The following is a 13,600-nucleotide window of genomic DNA, read 5'->3' on the forward strand; positions in this document are numbered from 1 at the left end:
AGAAAAGCCATTCTGTGACCGTGGAGCGGGGCCTCAGGGCTGGGCCAGGAGGGGCACAAGGCATCCCACCCCAGCCCCTGCCTCACTCCCCTGGCCACAGCTCTGGGGCAGAACAGATGGCACGTTCCCCAAGGTGCTACAAGAGAGGAACCCCAAAATCCCTCACCGAGACTTGCAGGGGAGCAATGCTGAGCAGAGGGCAGGGCCTGGAGAGCTGCTGCCATGGGGCAGGCTGGCCCTCAGGCCACCCCCTTCTCAGGGCTGGTCCCTTCGAAGCATGCAGCCCTCAGGCAAAGGGCTCCACTTAGGGCCAAGGAGGATGTCAGGAAGCTCCTTGCCCCTCGGCAGGCCAAAAACTCAGCCCCTGCCCAGCCATGAGTGACATCCCATAATGGTGCACAGCTTGTTACGCCCCTGTGCTGCCCTGGGATCTGACACCAAGTGCAGCCCCACATAGCCCCATAAGTACCTTGGTTTTGGCTTGAATGGGAGCCCCGTGGTCCAGCAGGATCTCCGCAATTCGCACATGGCCATTGCGAGCTGCACAGTGGAGAGGGGTCAGCTCATCCTGGGGAGAGAGAAGGGTTCAAGGGCTCAGCATGGGCGAGGAAGGACAGGGCTCCCCTCAAGCAGGGACTTTGGACTTGTTTGCAAAATAAGGAAAAACTGAGTCTGCCCCCAGGGCACACCCCCTGTAGCCATGCATCCTCCTCTCACCTCTACAGGCACCAGTGAAAAACCTGGTCCATCCCTTCCCTCACACACCCAGCAAGATGTTCACAGGGTATGGACCGGGCAGTGCTCCCCGAGCGCAGGGAGCTCAGGGAGGGAGATGCCCCATGCTGGTTATTCAGATGCGGTCTCACCTTGGTCCTTGTCTCTATCTGGGCCCCGCGGTCCAGCAAACCATGATGATGTTGCCCCGGCGGGAGGCTATGTGCAGCGGGGTGATCCCGTTCTGACAGAAGGAATAGCAGTCTGTTAGAGGGAGCAAAACTCCTTCTCCTTCCCCCATGGGGCTGCAAGGAGGCATGGGGCCAACCAAGTACAGAGAGCAGGGGAGAGCTAAATCCCTGCCCAGGGACAGTGCAGGGGAACAGCTTGCTTCAGAGCTGGAAGCGAGGGTGAGCGCCTGCTCCTGCCTGCAGCTACAGGCTCTGGAGAGAAGCCGCACAGAGCTTGCAGGAAAGCTCCGGCTCACAGATTTGGCTGCACCCATGGGACTGGAAGAGGCACGCCAACTGCAGGGGCTATAAGCTCTGCCCTGCAGCAACAGCACCAGCTTTCCAGGAGCTTCCAGGGATGCACAGCTACATCCGACAGAGAGCAGAAAAGTCCCACACGGGTTATTGACGGCAGCTCCCCAGACATGCATCAGTGCGCATAGTCCCACCTCACCTGTACGGAAAGGAGGCACAGCATCCTCCTCCGGTGCCGGAGCAGCACCAGTCCCGGCAGCCTTCCCCCTTCACACTCACCTGGGGCGTGAAGTTGACACTGGCTCCACGGTTCACCAGTAATTGGGCCACACTGAGGATCTCGTAGTGGGCTGCAATGTGCAAGGGGGTAAATCCAGTCTAGGGGAAAGAAGGAGGGATCAGCCTGGCCAGACACATGCTCCCTGCTGAAAGGATGGATAAATACAGCATACCAAGCTGCTGTTCTCCCCGGGGATGTGGGAAAGCTCCCAGGGACAGGATGGGAAAGCCACACACCTTGGAGAGGACGTCTGCATTGGGGTCGTTCTGCAGCAGCACGGCAGCTGTGCGAGTGTCGTCGTTGCGGGCTGCAATGTGCAGGGCGGGCAGGCGGACCTTACCCTTTGTCCCATAGTTGATAAGGTGAGCGACCACGTTCTCGTGCCCTTGCTGCAGAGCCACAGCTAGCGGCGTGAAGCCGTCCTGCCAAGGAGAGGCAGGGGGGGGGGGGGGGGGGGGGAGGGGGCCAGGGGGTGGGAGCCAGGAGCCATGGCAGGACCTGGCACATCCAACAGCAGCCCCAGAATCAGGGCCACAGGGATCTCTAGGGATCTCACCTCTGTGGCTACATTCTGGTTGGCTCCATTCTCCAGCAAGAACTTGACAACTTCCAGGTGGTTTTCCTGCGCTGCCATGTACAGGGGTGTGAAGCCTTTCTGCAAACACAGCGCCATGCACATCAACGCAGCTCTTCCTCAAATTTTTCAATTGCAGACCTACACCCCATCAACCCCCACACCCTCAGCTCACTGAATTGGGGCAAAAGCAGTGTGGGTGGGGAAAAAAGGAAAAAACTGGCAATGATGGAGAGCTGGAGCCCAAGGCTCCCCCCCATCCAGAAAGAACCAGGGGATGCTTCACAACAGTCCACGCAGGGGACACTGCCTTCCACTCACTGCCACTACTCTCCCTTGCCTCAGGGACGTTTATCCCATTGGGAAAAAGCTGAAAAGCTTCAAGCCCCACGAGGCCCAAGAAAGAGAAAATGAAGGAGGCATAGTGTGCAGAGCCGCAGGGGTTGCTGGAGACCTCATGGCTGTACCAGGGAGGCATCAGCCATGCATCCTCCCTGGATGAGCTCATGGAATCCCCCAGCAGAGAGACCATGCTGGCCTCCCCATCCCCCTCAGGACTCCCCCCCACCATTCGCACACTCATCTTCTTTCACAGTGTGGCAGAGCAGTCCTTGTCCCTGAACAGGACTGGAAAGAACCTGCAAAGGGCATGCTGCACACAGTTCCCACCATGCCACCACTGTGCCAGGTGCTTCTCCCACCCCAGCCTGGGTCGCTCTACCTGTGACTGCGCGTTGACGTTGGCCCCATAGTTCACCAACTCCCGGACCACGTCCTGTTGTCCAGCCAGGGCAGCAATGTGCAGGGCTGTGTTTCCCTTCTGAAAGACAACACAGGGCTGCGTTCAGGGGCTGGAGCAGCTCAGGATATTGTCAAAAAATGGGCCTGACATGCTAACGCGCTGCAAACAGAGCAGCTGGCCAGGGGAAGGCTGTGGGGCCAGCTCTTGCTCTGTGCTCTACCCCTGCGATAGACCAGGCAGCTTCCCTTCACATTTGCTGGCCAGGAAAGAGAGTGATTTCATCCTTCCCATGAAGTTCCTGGCAGCAGAAGCCGTACGCGTCGTCAGGCTCTGTGTATCTCCAGCACCGAGAGACAAGGAGGGGAGGGAGGATGGGGGGAGCTGAGCTGGCAGTCTTCAGGCAAAACTGCAGCGTGTGCCCTGGTAGCCAAGGCATCCCAGCAGAGCTAAGGGATGAGCAGCCTGGAAAATGCAGACACATTGGGGGGGTGTGGCAGAATCCCAGACTATTCCACACTCCGAGCCCCGGCAGAGCACCCGGGGGGGTGACAAGCCAGGCCCCCTCCTGCTCTCACAGCCCTTCAGAAGGTGCTGCAGACTGCGCATTTGTCAGCCCTGCTTGCCTGCGCTGTTGTCTCGTTTATCACCGAGCAAGAACCACACCCCGCCACGGTGATGCAAGGAACGAATGCGTTATTTAGGGAGCACAGGAGCTCTCCGGGCTTGCTGCAGCGGTACCAAGGCCATCTCGGTGTCGCATCACGCCGGGGGCTGCTGTGGGGCAGTGAGGGATGACCTGAGCTGGCAGCCAGTGCTGTGAGGAGATGCGAGTTAAGACAGCACTAGCACAGGTTGTGGCCTCTGTTAGTCTCCTCCTGAGCTCACAGTGGCCCCCATGGCCCCCACGGAGGAGAAGCATAGGTGGAGAGGAACCTCCCACCCACCTGCACATGCCCAGCACAGTTTTGGCTGCGCCCAGCAGCACAGCCACCAGCACCCCCCTTCCAGGGGCTGAAAGCAAACCGTGTGATTATAGAATCATAGAATGATTAGCGTTGGAAGGGACCTTAAAGATCATCCAGCTGATTCACTGCTCAGCTGCTGGTGGTGTGTCCAGCAGCAATGGCAGGGTGCAGAGTGGTGACTAATGGGACCGGCACCCCCTGTCCTCACCTTGGTTGTTGTCTCCAAAACGATCTCCTTGTGCAGCAGCTCCACCACCATTTTCACGTGGCCCTCCTTGGAGGCCAGGTGCAAGGCGTTCAGCCCATTCTGGAGGGAGCAAAGGTGGGAGAGGGGCATTAGTCATCAGCTGGGGCTCTCCAGGGAAGCCCCTACTCAGCTCCTGTGCACACACGACCGTGGGCACTTGGCTCCCGCTGGAGAAGGTCCAGGCTGGTGGGAGCAGGAGCCGTTGCCTTGTCCTGGAGCCCTGCACTGGCATCCCGTGTGACAGCCACAGTTAAGCTCCATGCTGCCCAGGCAACCACGGAATGCTGCGTGGCTGACTAATGCTGGAGGCTTCTCCATGAACAAAACATACAACCCCCGTATGATATTTCCTAAGGACTGGTGGCACCACAGGCACTGCTTCGGTCCTCCCTGCCACGACACATCCCTGATGGCAACTCCTGGCTTTGCTCAAGTGTTTTTCCTTGGGGTGCCCCTCCCCACGATCGCCTGCCTGCAGTCGGGCTGTTCAAACCTAAAGCACAGAGCTCAGCTTAGTGCATGGCCCAGAGTCAGGATGCACCAGAGCTGCTGTGTGCAGTGCACACACAAACCTTAAAGCTTAACATTTACACAGACAGAAGTGCAGTGAGAAGCTCTGACTGGGACAATGATTTTATCAAGCAGAAAATTTAATTCACAGCAGTTCCAGGGCCAGCAGCTGGCTTCTTGCTGGTTTGCAGACTGCCCACCAACACCCCACGCTCTGCAGAGGGTCGGCTTTGCTGCCTCGCACTTTAGCTGCAGCAAAGGGTGCAAAGAAAGCGTTGGCTGTGCCACTGATAAGCTCCACCAGCTCCAGGAAGCTCCCAAACAACTGAAGGGACTTCTCAGGAACATCTTTGCATGTGCCCCAGTTTAGGTCGTCTTCTTCCTACACATGTGAGCACTGGGAGCTGGGGCTGGCCAGTGCCCTTTCAGCAGCTCTGGGCTGTCAGGGCAGCCAGCACCTTCTGCTCCAGTATTTCTGACACCCACTTCCCAAATATGAACAAAAGGGCTGGCATACTTGCTGGCTAAGAGGTTAAAACACTTGCAGGCCATTTCAGATGCTGTTTTTTTCCCCATAAGGCCCTCTTCCCTTGTCCCTCGCTTCTCCCAGGTGGATGCACTATGTTTACTCACCCCTAACACAATGCTGTCACATGGCAGAGAGCCACCAGCTCCCTGGGAGCACGCGGTCCTGCCCACACTCCACCTCCCAACCATCTGTTTCGGCCCCTGTAGAGTACTGGAAGGTCACTTCACAAACCTGCTCCATCCCCACCTGAATATAGGTAGGGGAGCAGAAAGCGCCCAGGGAGGTTCCAGTTCCAGCCCTCAACATTCCAGTTAAACTCAGAACAGCTTCAAGGGTGTTATCATACTGGAAAATGCTTTTCCACCCTCTCTCACTCAAAGCTATCCAGGATCATAGTCAAAGACTCACAGATTCTTTTGCTCAGCTCTGATGATAGCACAAAGAGCAAAACCCTAAAATACCATGGGCTTCCTCAGCACATCAACTCCATACAGCCTCAAACACAAATGGCCTGCTTCTAAGGGAAAACTAAGTGGGAATGCTGTGACACTCACAAACAGTCACCGAAAGGAAACCATCCCCAACCAGGCCCAGCTGCACCAAGCCCATCACCTTGGTCAAGCCCAGCTTCTGTGACTAAAACACACCTATACAATCCCATAAAAATGGCCACTGATGCCCTCACCCCGGTGAGCTCACGAGCTGGGCATGTGGCCACAGACACACGCTTTTTCTCGGTTACACTCACGCAACCAACCCCTGAACGTAAGACCACGGATGCTCGGTTGCCCTCCTCAGCACATTGGCTCTTTTACGCCAGGGATTCATAAATAACCTTTTGAAAACCTGCGAGGAATCGTTATTCTCTGGCCTTACAGCAATAAGTGCAATGTTTGCAGAAGATCGTTTCCCAGCGGCCCATCGATATTTCTGCTCCTGGAACAATACAGGCTGTTCTGCACATTTGCTTTGGCTTGACAGCTCATCTGACCCAAAACCGCCACAGGATGTGCTTAATTTGAAAGGTGCTGTATTCCCCTCACTGAGTGCCGCAAACACTTCCCAGAAATCCCAGGTGCTGGCTGTCAACACGACAAATGCATCCCTATGGAAAAGCACAAAAGGCAGGACTTGGCACTTAGCCTGTGCCAAAGCAGGGATCTGCCCATCGAGACTGGGACGGGTCACCCCTAAAGAGACTATCTCCTGGCACCCATCTGCTAGCCCAGTGCCGTTCCCTGCTGGTGAGGGTCCTGGCAGGGAGATGCGCTCATCCTCAGGCTTCCGGTTCCACATGGATGAGGTGGGAGCATGCAGGAACTGGAGACACGGGAGAGGTGGATGATGAAGACACTGACGCAGATGGCAGCAGTGAAGGGGATGAAGTCGGCGAGATGAAGATCAGATGGCATGTCAAGGTCTCTGCACTTGAGTAAGAATACAGGGCCTGTGGGATAGGTCTGACCACATACATCCCTCTTTATTCTATACAGGACATGTGAGGTTGGACCTTTCCCACAGGTCTGATATTCCTCAGAAGGAAACCCCAAAGTGCCATCTAACCTCAGGGAGATGGCAGGAACCAGTGCAAAGACGTCACCGAGTGAAGTGCCTCATACTGTTGCAGCCACGTACTCCCCGTCAAGGCGTTAAATCCCCTCACCAGCACCAGCAATCTGCCTGGAAATGGGACTCGCAGCCAGTCACTGCAGACAGCTGATCACTGACCGTCTCTCTGGGTGAGGAGGAAGTTCAAAGCCATCGGCTTTAGCTTGTGGCTGGGTCTCCCTCGTTTAATTCTTCACCGAACCCTCTCCAGAACCCCAAATTCCTCTGCACTAGAGCAGTACAGGAGCAGTGGATGTAGAAATCCTCCCTCTATCTTTAGGCTTGTCATCGGAAGTGAGTGAGCTGTGGCTCAATTACAGGGGCTTCTGCTCCCCCAGGAGAGACTAAGGGAGCAGCAGTTGGGTTTAATGACTGGGCCAAATTCGGAAGTGAAGCACAGCAACCTGGAAGATCCTGCCAGATGCAAGCACGCGATCTCAGCGCCGAGTGTCAGCCAAGCCCTGCAGCCTGTGATAAGAGTGTGTCACATGGCCTCTCCTTTTTTCAAACCCTGCACATCTCCAAAACGGTTATGGGGTCGCCTCTAACCCACCGACAGGACCCCATGGAAAAGCTCATCTTCAAAGGACTCTGAAACTGAAAATTTTCTACCTCTTCTCCCTGCAAGACTCCTCTGATCTAAATCCCGTATGTCCCCACACAGCCCCAGGACAGAAGTCTTTGAGAGTATCTGGATGCTGATTATGAACTAATAATCCAGATAATACAGTGATGAACAAAATGAGCATCTCCTGAGTTTTCCCCAGGCCTTAGCTAGTGTTCCAGAGAGGAGAATGCAAGCTGCAGTGTGGCCCAGGGGCCTGCAGAAGGTACCACCTCGGTACCATCAGTCACAAAAGGGAAGGAGAGGGTGGCATTTCCTGGGGGAACCCATCTGCAGTGAGTGCACTGGCCACTGCAGTGCATGGATCAGTAGGTCTGAACTGTGCTTGGTCTGGGGACTTGGTACCGAACCGGGTGAATATACACTCGTACTACCTGCTGAGTCAGCCCCCCAGCATCACTGCTGCTCCGGAAAGCAGCCGACAGTGCAGTCTGCCTGTCCCCCCTGCTCAGCCCAAGCCCCCGGAGTCTCTCCCTACAGCCCATAACCCCGATTCAGGCTGAGCCACTTGCACTTGGCACCTACGCGGGTACAAAATGTTCTCTCGATTATATGCAAACAACTCCTCTGTGACTGCAGTTCTGCTTTCCTGGGGCAGACCTGTCTCTGCTCTGGTCTAGGGGTGTCCCCACCTGCCCAACACCTCCCATGCCACCAATACTGCCATTTTGCAAGCACTCCCTGCTTGTGTTCAGCTGTGGCTTCTGGGAACATGAAAGCCTGAGCACTGCAGGCAAGAGGAATATCCCCGAGTGATTCCTGCGATGTCTCACTCACTACACTCTTCACAGCTATCTGCTCTGCCCTCTGATAAACAGCTGAGCCCCTTTCAGCTGTCCCTGTTGCCTGTCACCCTAAAGGAGCCTCACATCTCTCTCTCTGCTTACCTGTTAATGCCCTTTGCTCAGCTCCAGCCAGTACTGCCAGGCTCCCCAGAACTCTATAGCTATTGCTGCCCTCCCTGCCCCAAAGAAAACTGCTCCGGATCTGCCTTCTGGTCAGCCCTTTTCCTCCCCAGCACAGGACCTCTTTCCACCCAGCTCAGCCGGTGAAGCCTCCCCGGGCAGGGACCCTCTCGTGCTGCTGTCTGCCCTGCGTGGCCGCTCCCCTGGGCAAGGTGCTGGTTAGGAGCTCCTGTGCCAGCTGGCAGGGACAAGGGGCTGCAGGTTGCCTGGAGCCTGGCAGGGGTGATGCAGGTGAGAGGAGGATGGGGTCTGCACCCAGGGATCCCCCCACCGCACTGGCAGTCAGGGCTCCATGGCCAGGCATGCCACAGCCCCGGAGACACGTGTCTGGAGATGGCACAATGCCTTTGCAGGGCAGATCATCCCCAGGAAATCAGCTCCGCACAGCAAAGCTGCCGTTGCACTCCACTTGATTCAGCCCCTCTTTTGTCTCACCCCCAGATGCTTCATCGGGCTCCAGGCACATGGGGTGGGGGGGTCAGGACAGGCAGCTTACTACCAGCCAACCCATACTCTGCTCTACGGCAGGCGGGACTGTGGGATCAGGGCAGATGCTCCCAATCAGACACGCAGAGCAAGCGAGCAGCCATGGGAGACCCTCCCTCTTTCCATCCTATGGGAGCAGGGTAAGGAAGGGGTGCAGTGACTGTCCCTGGGCCTGGGGGAGCATTTTCACATGAACTAGAGACGGTACCAGAAGCCCTGTGTGTTTCACCTACCTGGTTACAGGTGTTAATATCTACCCCATTCCTGAGGTGATCCAAGGCTTTGTCCAGATTCCCAGATCTTGCAGCTCTCAAGAAACTGGTTGCAGCATCGGCCTTGGGGAAAAAAGAAAAAGCATGAGATGCAGAGTCCCCCTGTTGTCCCCCATCACCAGCACAGGGCCAGATCTTCACTCAGTTACAGAGAGCATGACTGCAGAGGCTGGGCAGGTCAAGGTGGGAATGGCTGGGACAGACTGAGGTGCCCCAAATCAGAGAGGAAAAAGCAGGACTTGGACTGGGACTTAGCGTGAAGAGCACCCAGATGATGGGGCACGGGAGCCACGCAAGGTCTGCAGCTCATCCCAGCACCGGGAGTTGGGTAGGGACAAAGCTCTAAGGGGATTCTTGAAATCATGGCAGCCTCCTTTGGCCCAGGAAACATCTCCGTGTCCTGGCTGAGAGCCTCCAGCAATGGATAAGGCCCACCTCTGCCATCCTCCTGAAATGGTTGGGTAGCCGTGGCGGTGAGTTCGAGTACTGACACCAGGGACAACGACCCTGACTGAGCACCCCTCAGCCAGGGAAGTCACAACTCCCTTCTCCAACAGAAACAAGGCAGTGCCTCCCCGCACCACTAAAACACAGCCACCCCAGGCAAGGCACAGCAATACTTCGAGCATCACTATTTAGCAGTGTAAGGCAGCAAATGAAGACCATGGGATGGTTCACCAGAAGCTGGAGAACAACAGGGTGGAAATGCAGTGATGTGGCTCTGCGAGGCTGGGATCTTGGACCTGTGACTACGAGCTGATGCTTGCCTGCTAGGTCCAGCCCAAAGGGCCTGCAGCCAAGAGCCGTGAGACATCCACGGCAAGGGCGCCCGACACAATCCTTTGCCTCTGGCTCCAACAGAAAATCAGAACCCCTCTTGTACCTCTCACATTAGGACTGACCGAGGGACCTCCTGTGCTACGTGAGCCTGCATCCTGCCATCCCAGGCCACCCTGTAGTGCCTGCAGCCTGGCTGTGGAGGGGCACCCAGGGTTAGGAAGCTCCTGGACAGGAGCATGGCCACCGAGGACAGCACTGGAGGCAGATCTGGACAGGATGATGCACCACATGGATTCAGGGGTTCTCTCTTCCCTTCTCTTTGCAACCTCAGCCATTTGAATTTGGACTTCAGCTCTGCTGCCTTCTGCTCTCCTCCATCTTCCTCCTCCAGCCCATCCTTTCTGCCCAACCCTCCTACCCCAGAGAAACGCAGCCATGTCCTGGGCCCTCTGCCCTGCAACGTTCTGCAGAACAAAAGGCTCATGGGGGTGGGGTGTCCTGTCCCCCACCATGCCAGGCACACCCTGCAGAACTCAGCTCGGGCTCCCACAGCAGTAGCCGAGTGCCATGGCCTCCTGTGTGTGGGGCAGCCCCTGGGGTGGTGGAGGGAAGCACCCCCATGCCCCGTCCCAGAACATAGCCCCCACGAGCCAGGGGAACACGTGCTGATCGCATGACCTTCGGTGCCAGCTGGCTGCACTTGCTACCACCTCAGGGGAGAGCACTGTCCATCCGGGAAGACTCCCTCGATTCCCAGCAGACCTACTGGCTTTGTGGAGGGCTGTGAGCCTGGAGGAGACGTGAGATGGTGTGTCGGTGCTCTGCCCATACAGGATCATTCCGTATGAGGCAGAAGGCAGTCCCAGCACTGTGCTCAGAAGTGCGTGTTAGCGCTCTGAGCCCTGCTTTCTGTCTGGGGTCTAGCGAGGAAACACCGACAGCTTCAAGCAACAGGTTGAATGCAAAGAGCTTTTCCAACTCCAGACCCTGCTAGAAGCCTCTGCATCTCAAGGCAGGATCAATGACACGGCAGCACCTCCGCTATGCTGCCGGCATGCCAGCCACAGCACGGACCTTCCAACCCCTTGGAAAGCCAAAGCACAGCTCAGCCAGGCTCTCCCACCCATGGGACACACACAGAGCTGCGAAGATTGAAACGGTGAAACTCTACAGGCTCCAGCAGCAGAAAGGGGCTCACGAAGCCCCAGCACGCCCAGCAGCAGGGACTACAGGCAGACAGCAAGCAGAAAAGCAAAGCGCAGGTCTCTGCGGGCACGAAGGAGCAGTGCATTGTATACTCACAGCCACGTCTGGACCGGACCTGCCCTTTCGTGCTGCCATAGTCCGGCACTTCAGCTGAAACCTGAGCCCGGTGTCCCTTCTCTCCCTCCTTGGTTATCTACCCCCCGGCTTTGAGAGAGCCAGTAAGTTACATTGCATTCTAGCTAAAAATACAGGCTCCCTCCTCGCTCCAACGCAGACCCTGCAGGGATCGCCAGCCGCTAATGGAATTTGTACATTTTCTCTCCATTATTGTGTCAGACAGGATATTTAATACCGAGCTGCCTCCGGAAAGCGGATGACTGCTGCCAAGAGCAGGGAGCGGGTCAGAGCTGTAGGTACCACCCCAGGAACAGCTGAGGACGAGCAGCCCCACAGACGTGCCCAGGAGCCTGGCATTTCACAGGTAACACCCGTCCCAGGGGAGAGGGGTTGCGATTCCCTCCTGACCCTCTGGATGCTGGGGGTCAGGGCCGCGGAGAATGCGCTGAAGCTTGAGCGTTTGAGCTGCCCCCCTGCTCCCCACGCTCAGCGTGCACCTCTCAGAGATGCACCGAGGGATGCAGGACATCAGACACCCGCAGCCAGACAACACGCGCAGCCAGAGAAGGAGGGATAGCTCGGCTCAAATGGTAAAAGCAGAGGAAAGAGCTCTGCAGTCATAACGCCCTTCCGATGTCAGTGTGCACGCTGGGACTATCGCTCAGGGGGGAATCGTTCACAACAGCTTTCTTTGCTTGGGGGTGTAACAGAGATCAGGACAACGCTAGATTAGCCAGGGAGCAAAGGATGGGTTGGGTCGCTGCCATCTCCCGAATTTCAGCAAAGGGGAGCAGTGACAGCAAGAAATGCAGAGACCCCGTGGACGCGAGCCGATGTGCATATCGAAAAGACACACGCACACACCCCAGGCAGCACAACACCCACGTACCTGGACACACAAACACTGCACAGCTACCATCCACTGATAAGCACGAAGCGTAGCATGGGCATGCTACATGCACACACACGCGTGTTCACTCGCTATGCATGAGCCCCAGGACGTACAGCAACTGCTTCCAGATGCAGAGCCTGCCTTTACAGGTTTTCCTTTCTTTGGAGTGTTTCTTTCCATTCTCCTTTGCCTTTCTAGCAATTCTCCAGAAAGGAGCTATTCTAGGGAAGAAAATAAACTGCCTCACTTGCCACTGTTTACCTCCTGCACTCCTGTGTGGCTGCTAAACCCTACACACACCTGTCTTGCTCCACAGACTTGTGGACGTTCAAGCTGGGAAGTGTCAGGAGGCTTCTGCCAGCAATTTCCTGAGGGAGAAGCCTCAGATCTGGACTTTGCCAATGCTCCAGGACCTTCTAAAGTAAAGAAAAACCAGCACAGACTATCAGACTATGCTTCTATTCTCCTTCCCTTTGTTTATTTCAGGGAAAAGCTCCCCTTCTCTGCTGACAATCTGGATTTTTCTCTTTAATGATTAGTGGCTTCCCCGGTTCCTGTTCACTCATGTCTCCCTGCTCTCACAGCTTCATCCTGCAGAGCATGACAGCTGATGGATGAACATCCCAGCCCCCTCCCACCACCACGAGAAGCCTGGACCTGACCAAGCTCATTGCACTGTAGCCATGGCGAAGGCAATAAGCAAAGGGGGAGTTCTGCCAAACCAGAGCCTCAGGCTGGATTTCAAGGGCTGCAGTCAGACTCCCTAACCCTGCTCTGTCTTCTGGCTCTGGTCAGAATCCTGCTCTAGTATCTTCTGGCAGTGCCTGGCTCTCACTCCCACCCAGGGAGGAGCTCCCAATAGCTCCTTCTGCACATCCTTGATAAAGAAAGGGAGGGTCTCAACATTGCTGCCTCCTCTGAACAGTGGCCACGTTTGTCAGGAGCCCGCTCTGGACAAGCTCCTAAATGCTGCACATAGATGATTCCCCAGTGCAGATGAGTGCAGGGACTCGTGCTGATCTCACAGCGTTTTCTGGGACACAAAGGCAGGCAAGAAGCAAGTTGCCGCACTGTTCCAGACTGGCAAAAGGCACATGTGCATCCTGCTACACTGCACTCCGTACCCGATCAGCCCACTTGTCTCCTCTATCTGCAGGTCGTCTGCTGGAGCCATGAGGCAGCCTGGGCAGGGACTGCGACTCCTTCGCCGTCCCGTTTATACAACACCCTGCGTTGAGGAGGAGCTGAGCTGAGGAGCTCCAGAGGAGGTGGGACCCCTTCCCTGCAAGGACACGCACACAGGTCTGTGGGACCACCTGGGAAAATGTCCTGCTACATCCAGGACAGCATCCCAGCCCATGCCACACAGTCACCGGGCAGGTACAGGCAGGTGAGGGCAGCACCCTGGGTCAGAGCGGGCTAGCATCCCCCGACCTGAGGGCGCTCAGCCCTGCCAAGCAGCCACACTTCCTCCTGGACAGACCAGTCTGCCAGTGAACGGGGAAACAGTCATGCTCATGGAGCAGAGGATGGAGAGGCCCAGCAAGGAAACTCTGGCAGGCTGGGCAGCACACAATCACCCCCCCAACCAAAGAGCCCCAGG

The 13,600-nt window shown here is 56.5% G+C and overlaps 1 protein-coding gene across 1 annotated transcript in view; it reads right to left on the bottom strand.

Moving 5' to 3' along the window:
- LOC104509297 (ankyrin-1-like) overlaps window positions 1–9,065 on the bottom strand; it is a gene marked incomplete at its 5' end in the record, with an annotated part of 24,130 nt that extends 15,065 nt beyond the window's left edge. The window contains 9 exon segments of the mRNA XM_010151186.1: window positions 454–568; window positions 867–907; window positions 910–958; window positions 1,479–1,602; window positions 1,714–1,901; window positions 2,036–2,134; window positions 2,775–2,873; window positions 3,969–4,067; window positions 8,964–9,065. Of these exon segments, the coding sequence (XP_010149488.1) occupies window positions 454–568; window positions 867–907; window positions 910–958; window positions 1,479–1,602; window positions 1,714–1,901; window positions 2,036–2,134; window positions 2,775–2,873; window positions 3,969–4,067; window positions 8,964–9,065 (916 nt within the window).
- Window positions 9,066–13,600: the final 4,535 nt, after the last annotated feature.

This window comes from Eurypyga helias, unplaced genomic scaffold (assembly GCF_000690775.1).
Source record: "Eurypyga helias isolate BGI_N326 unplaced genomic scaffold, ASM69077v1 scaffold38844, whole genome shotgun sequence".
NCBI lineage: Eukaryota > Metazoa > Chordata > Aves > Eurypygiformes > Eurypygidae > Eurypyga > Eurypyga helias.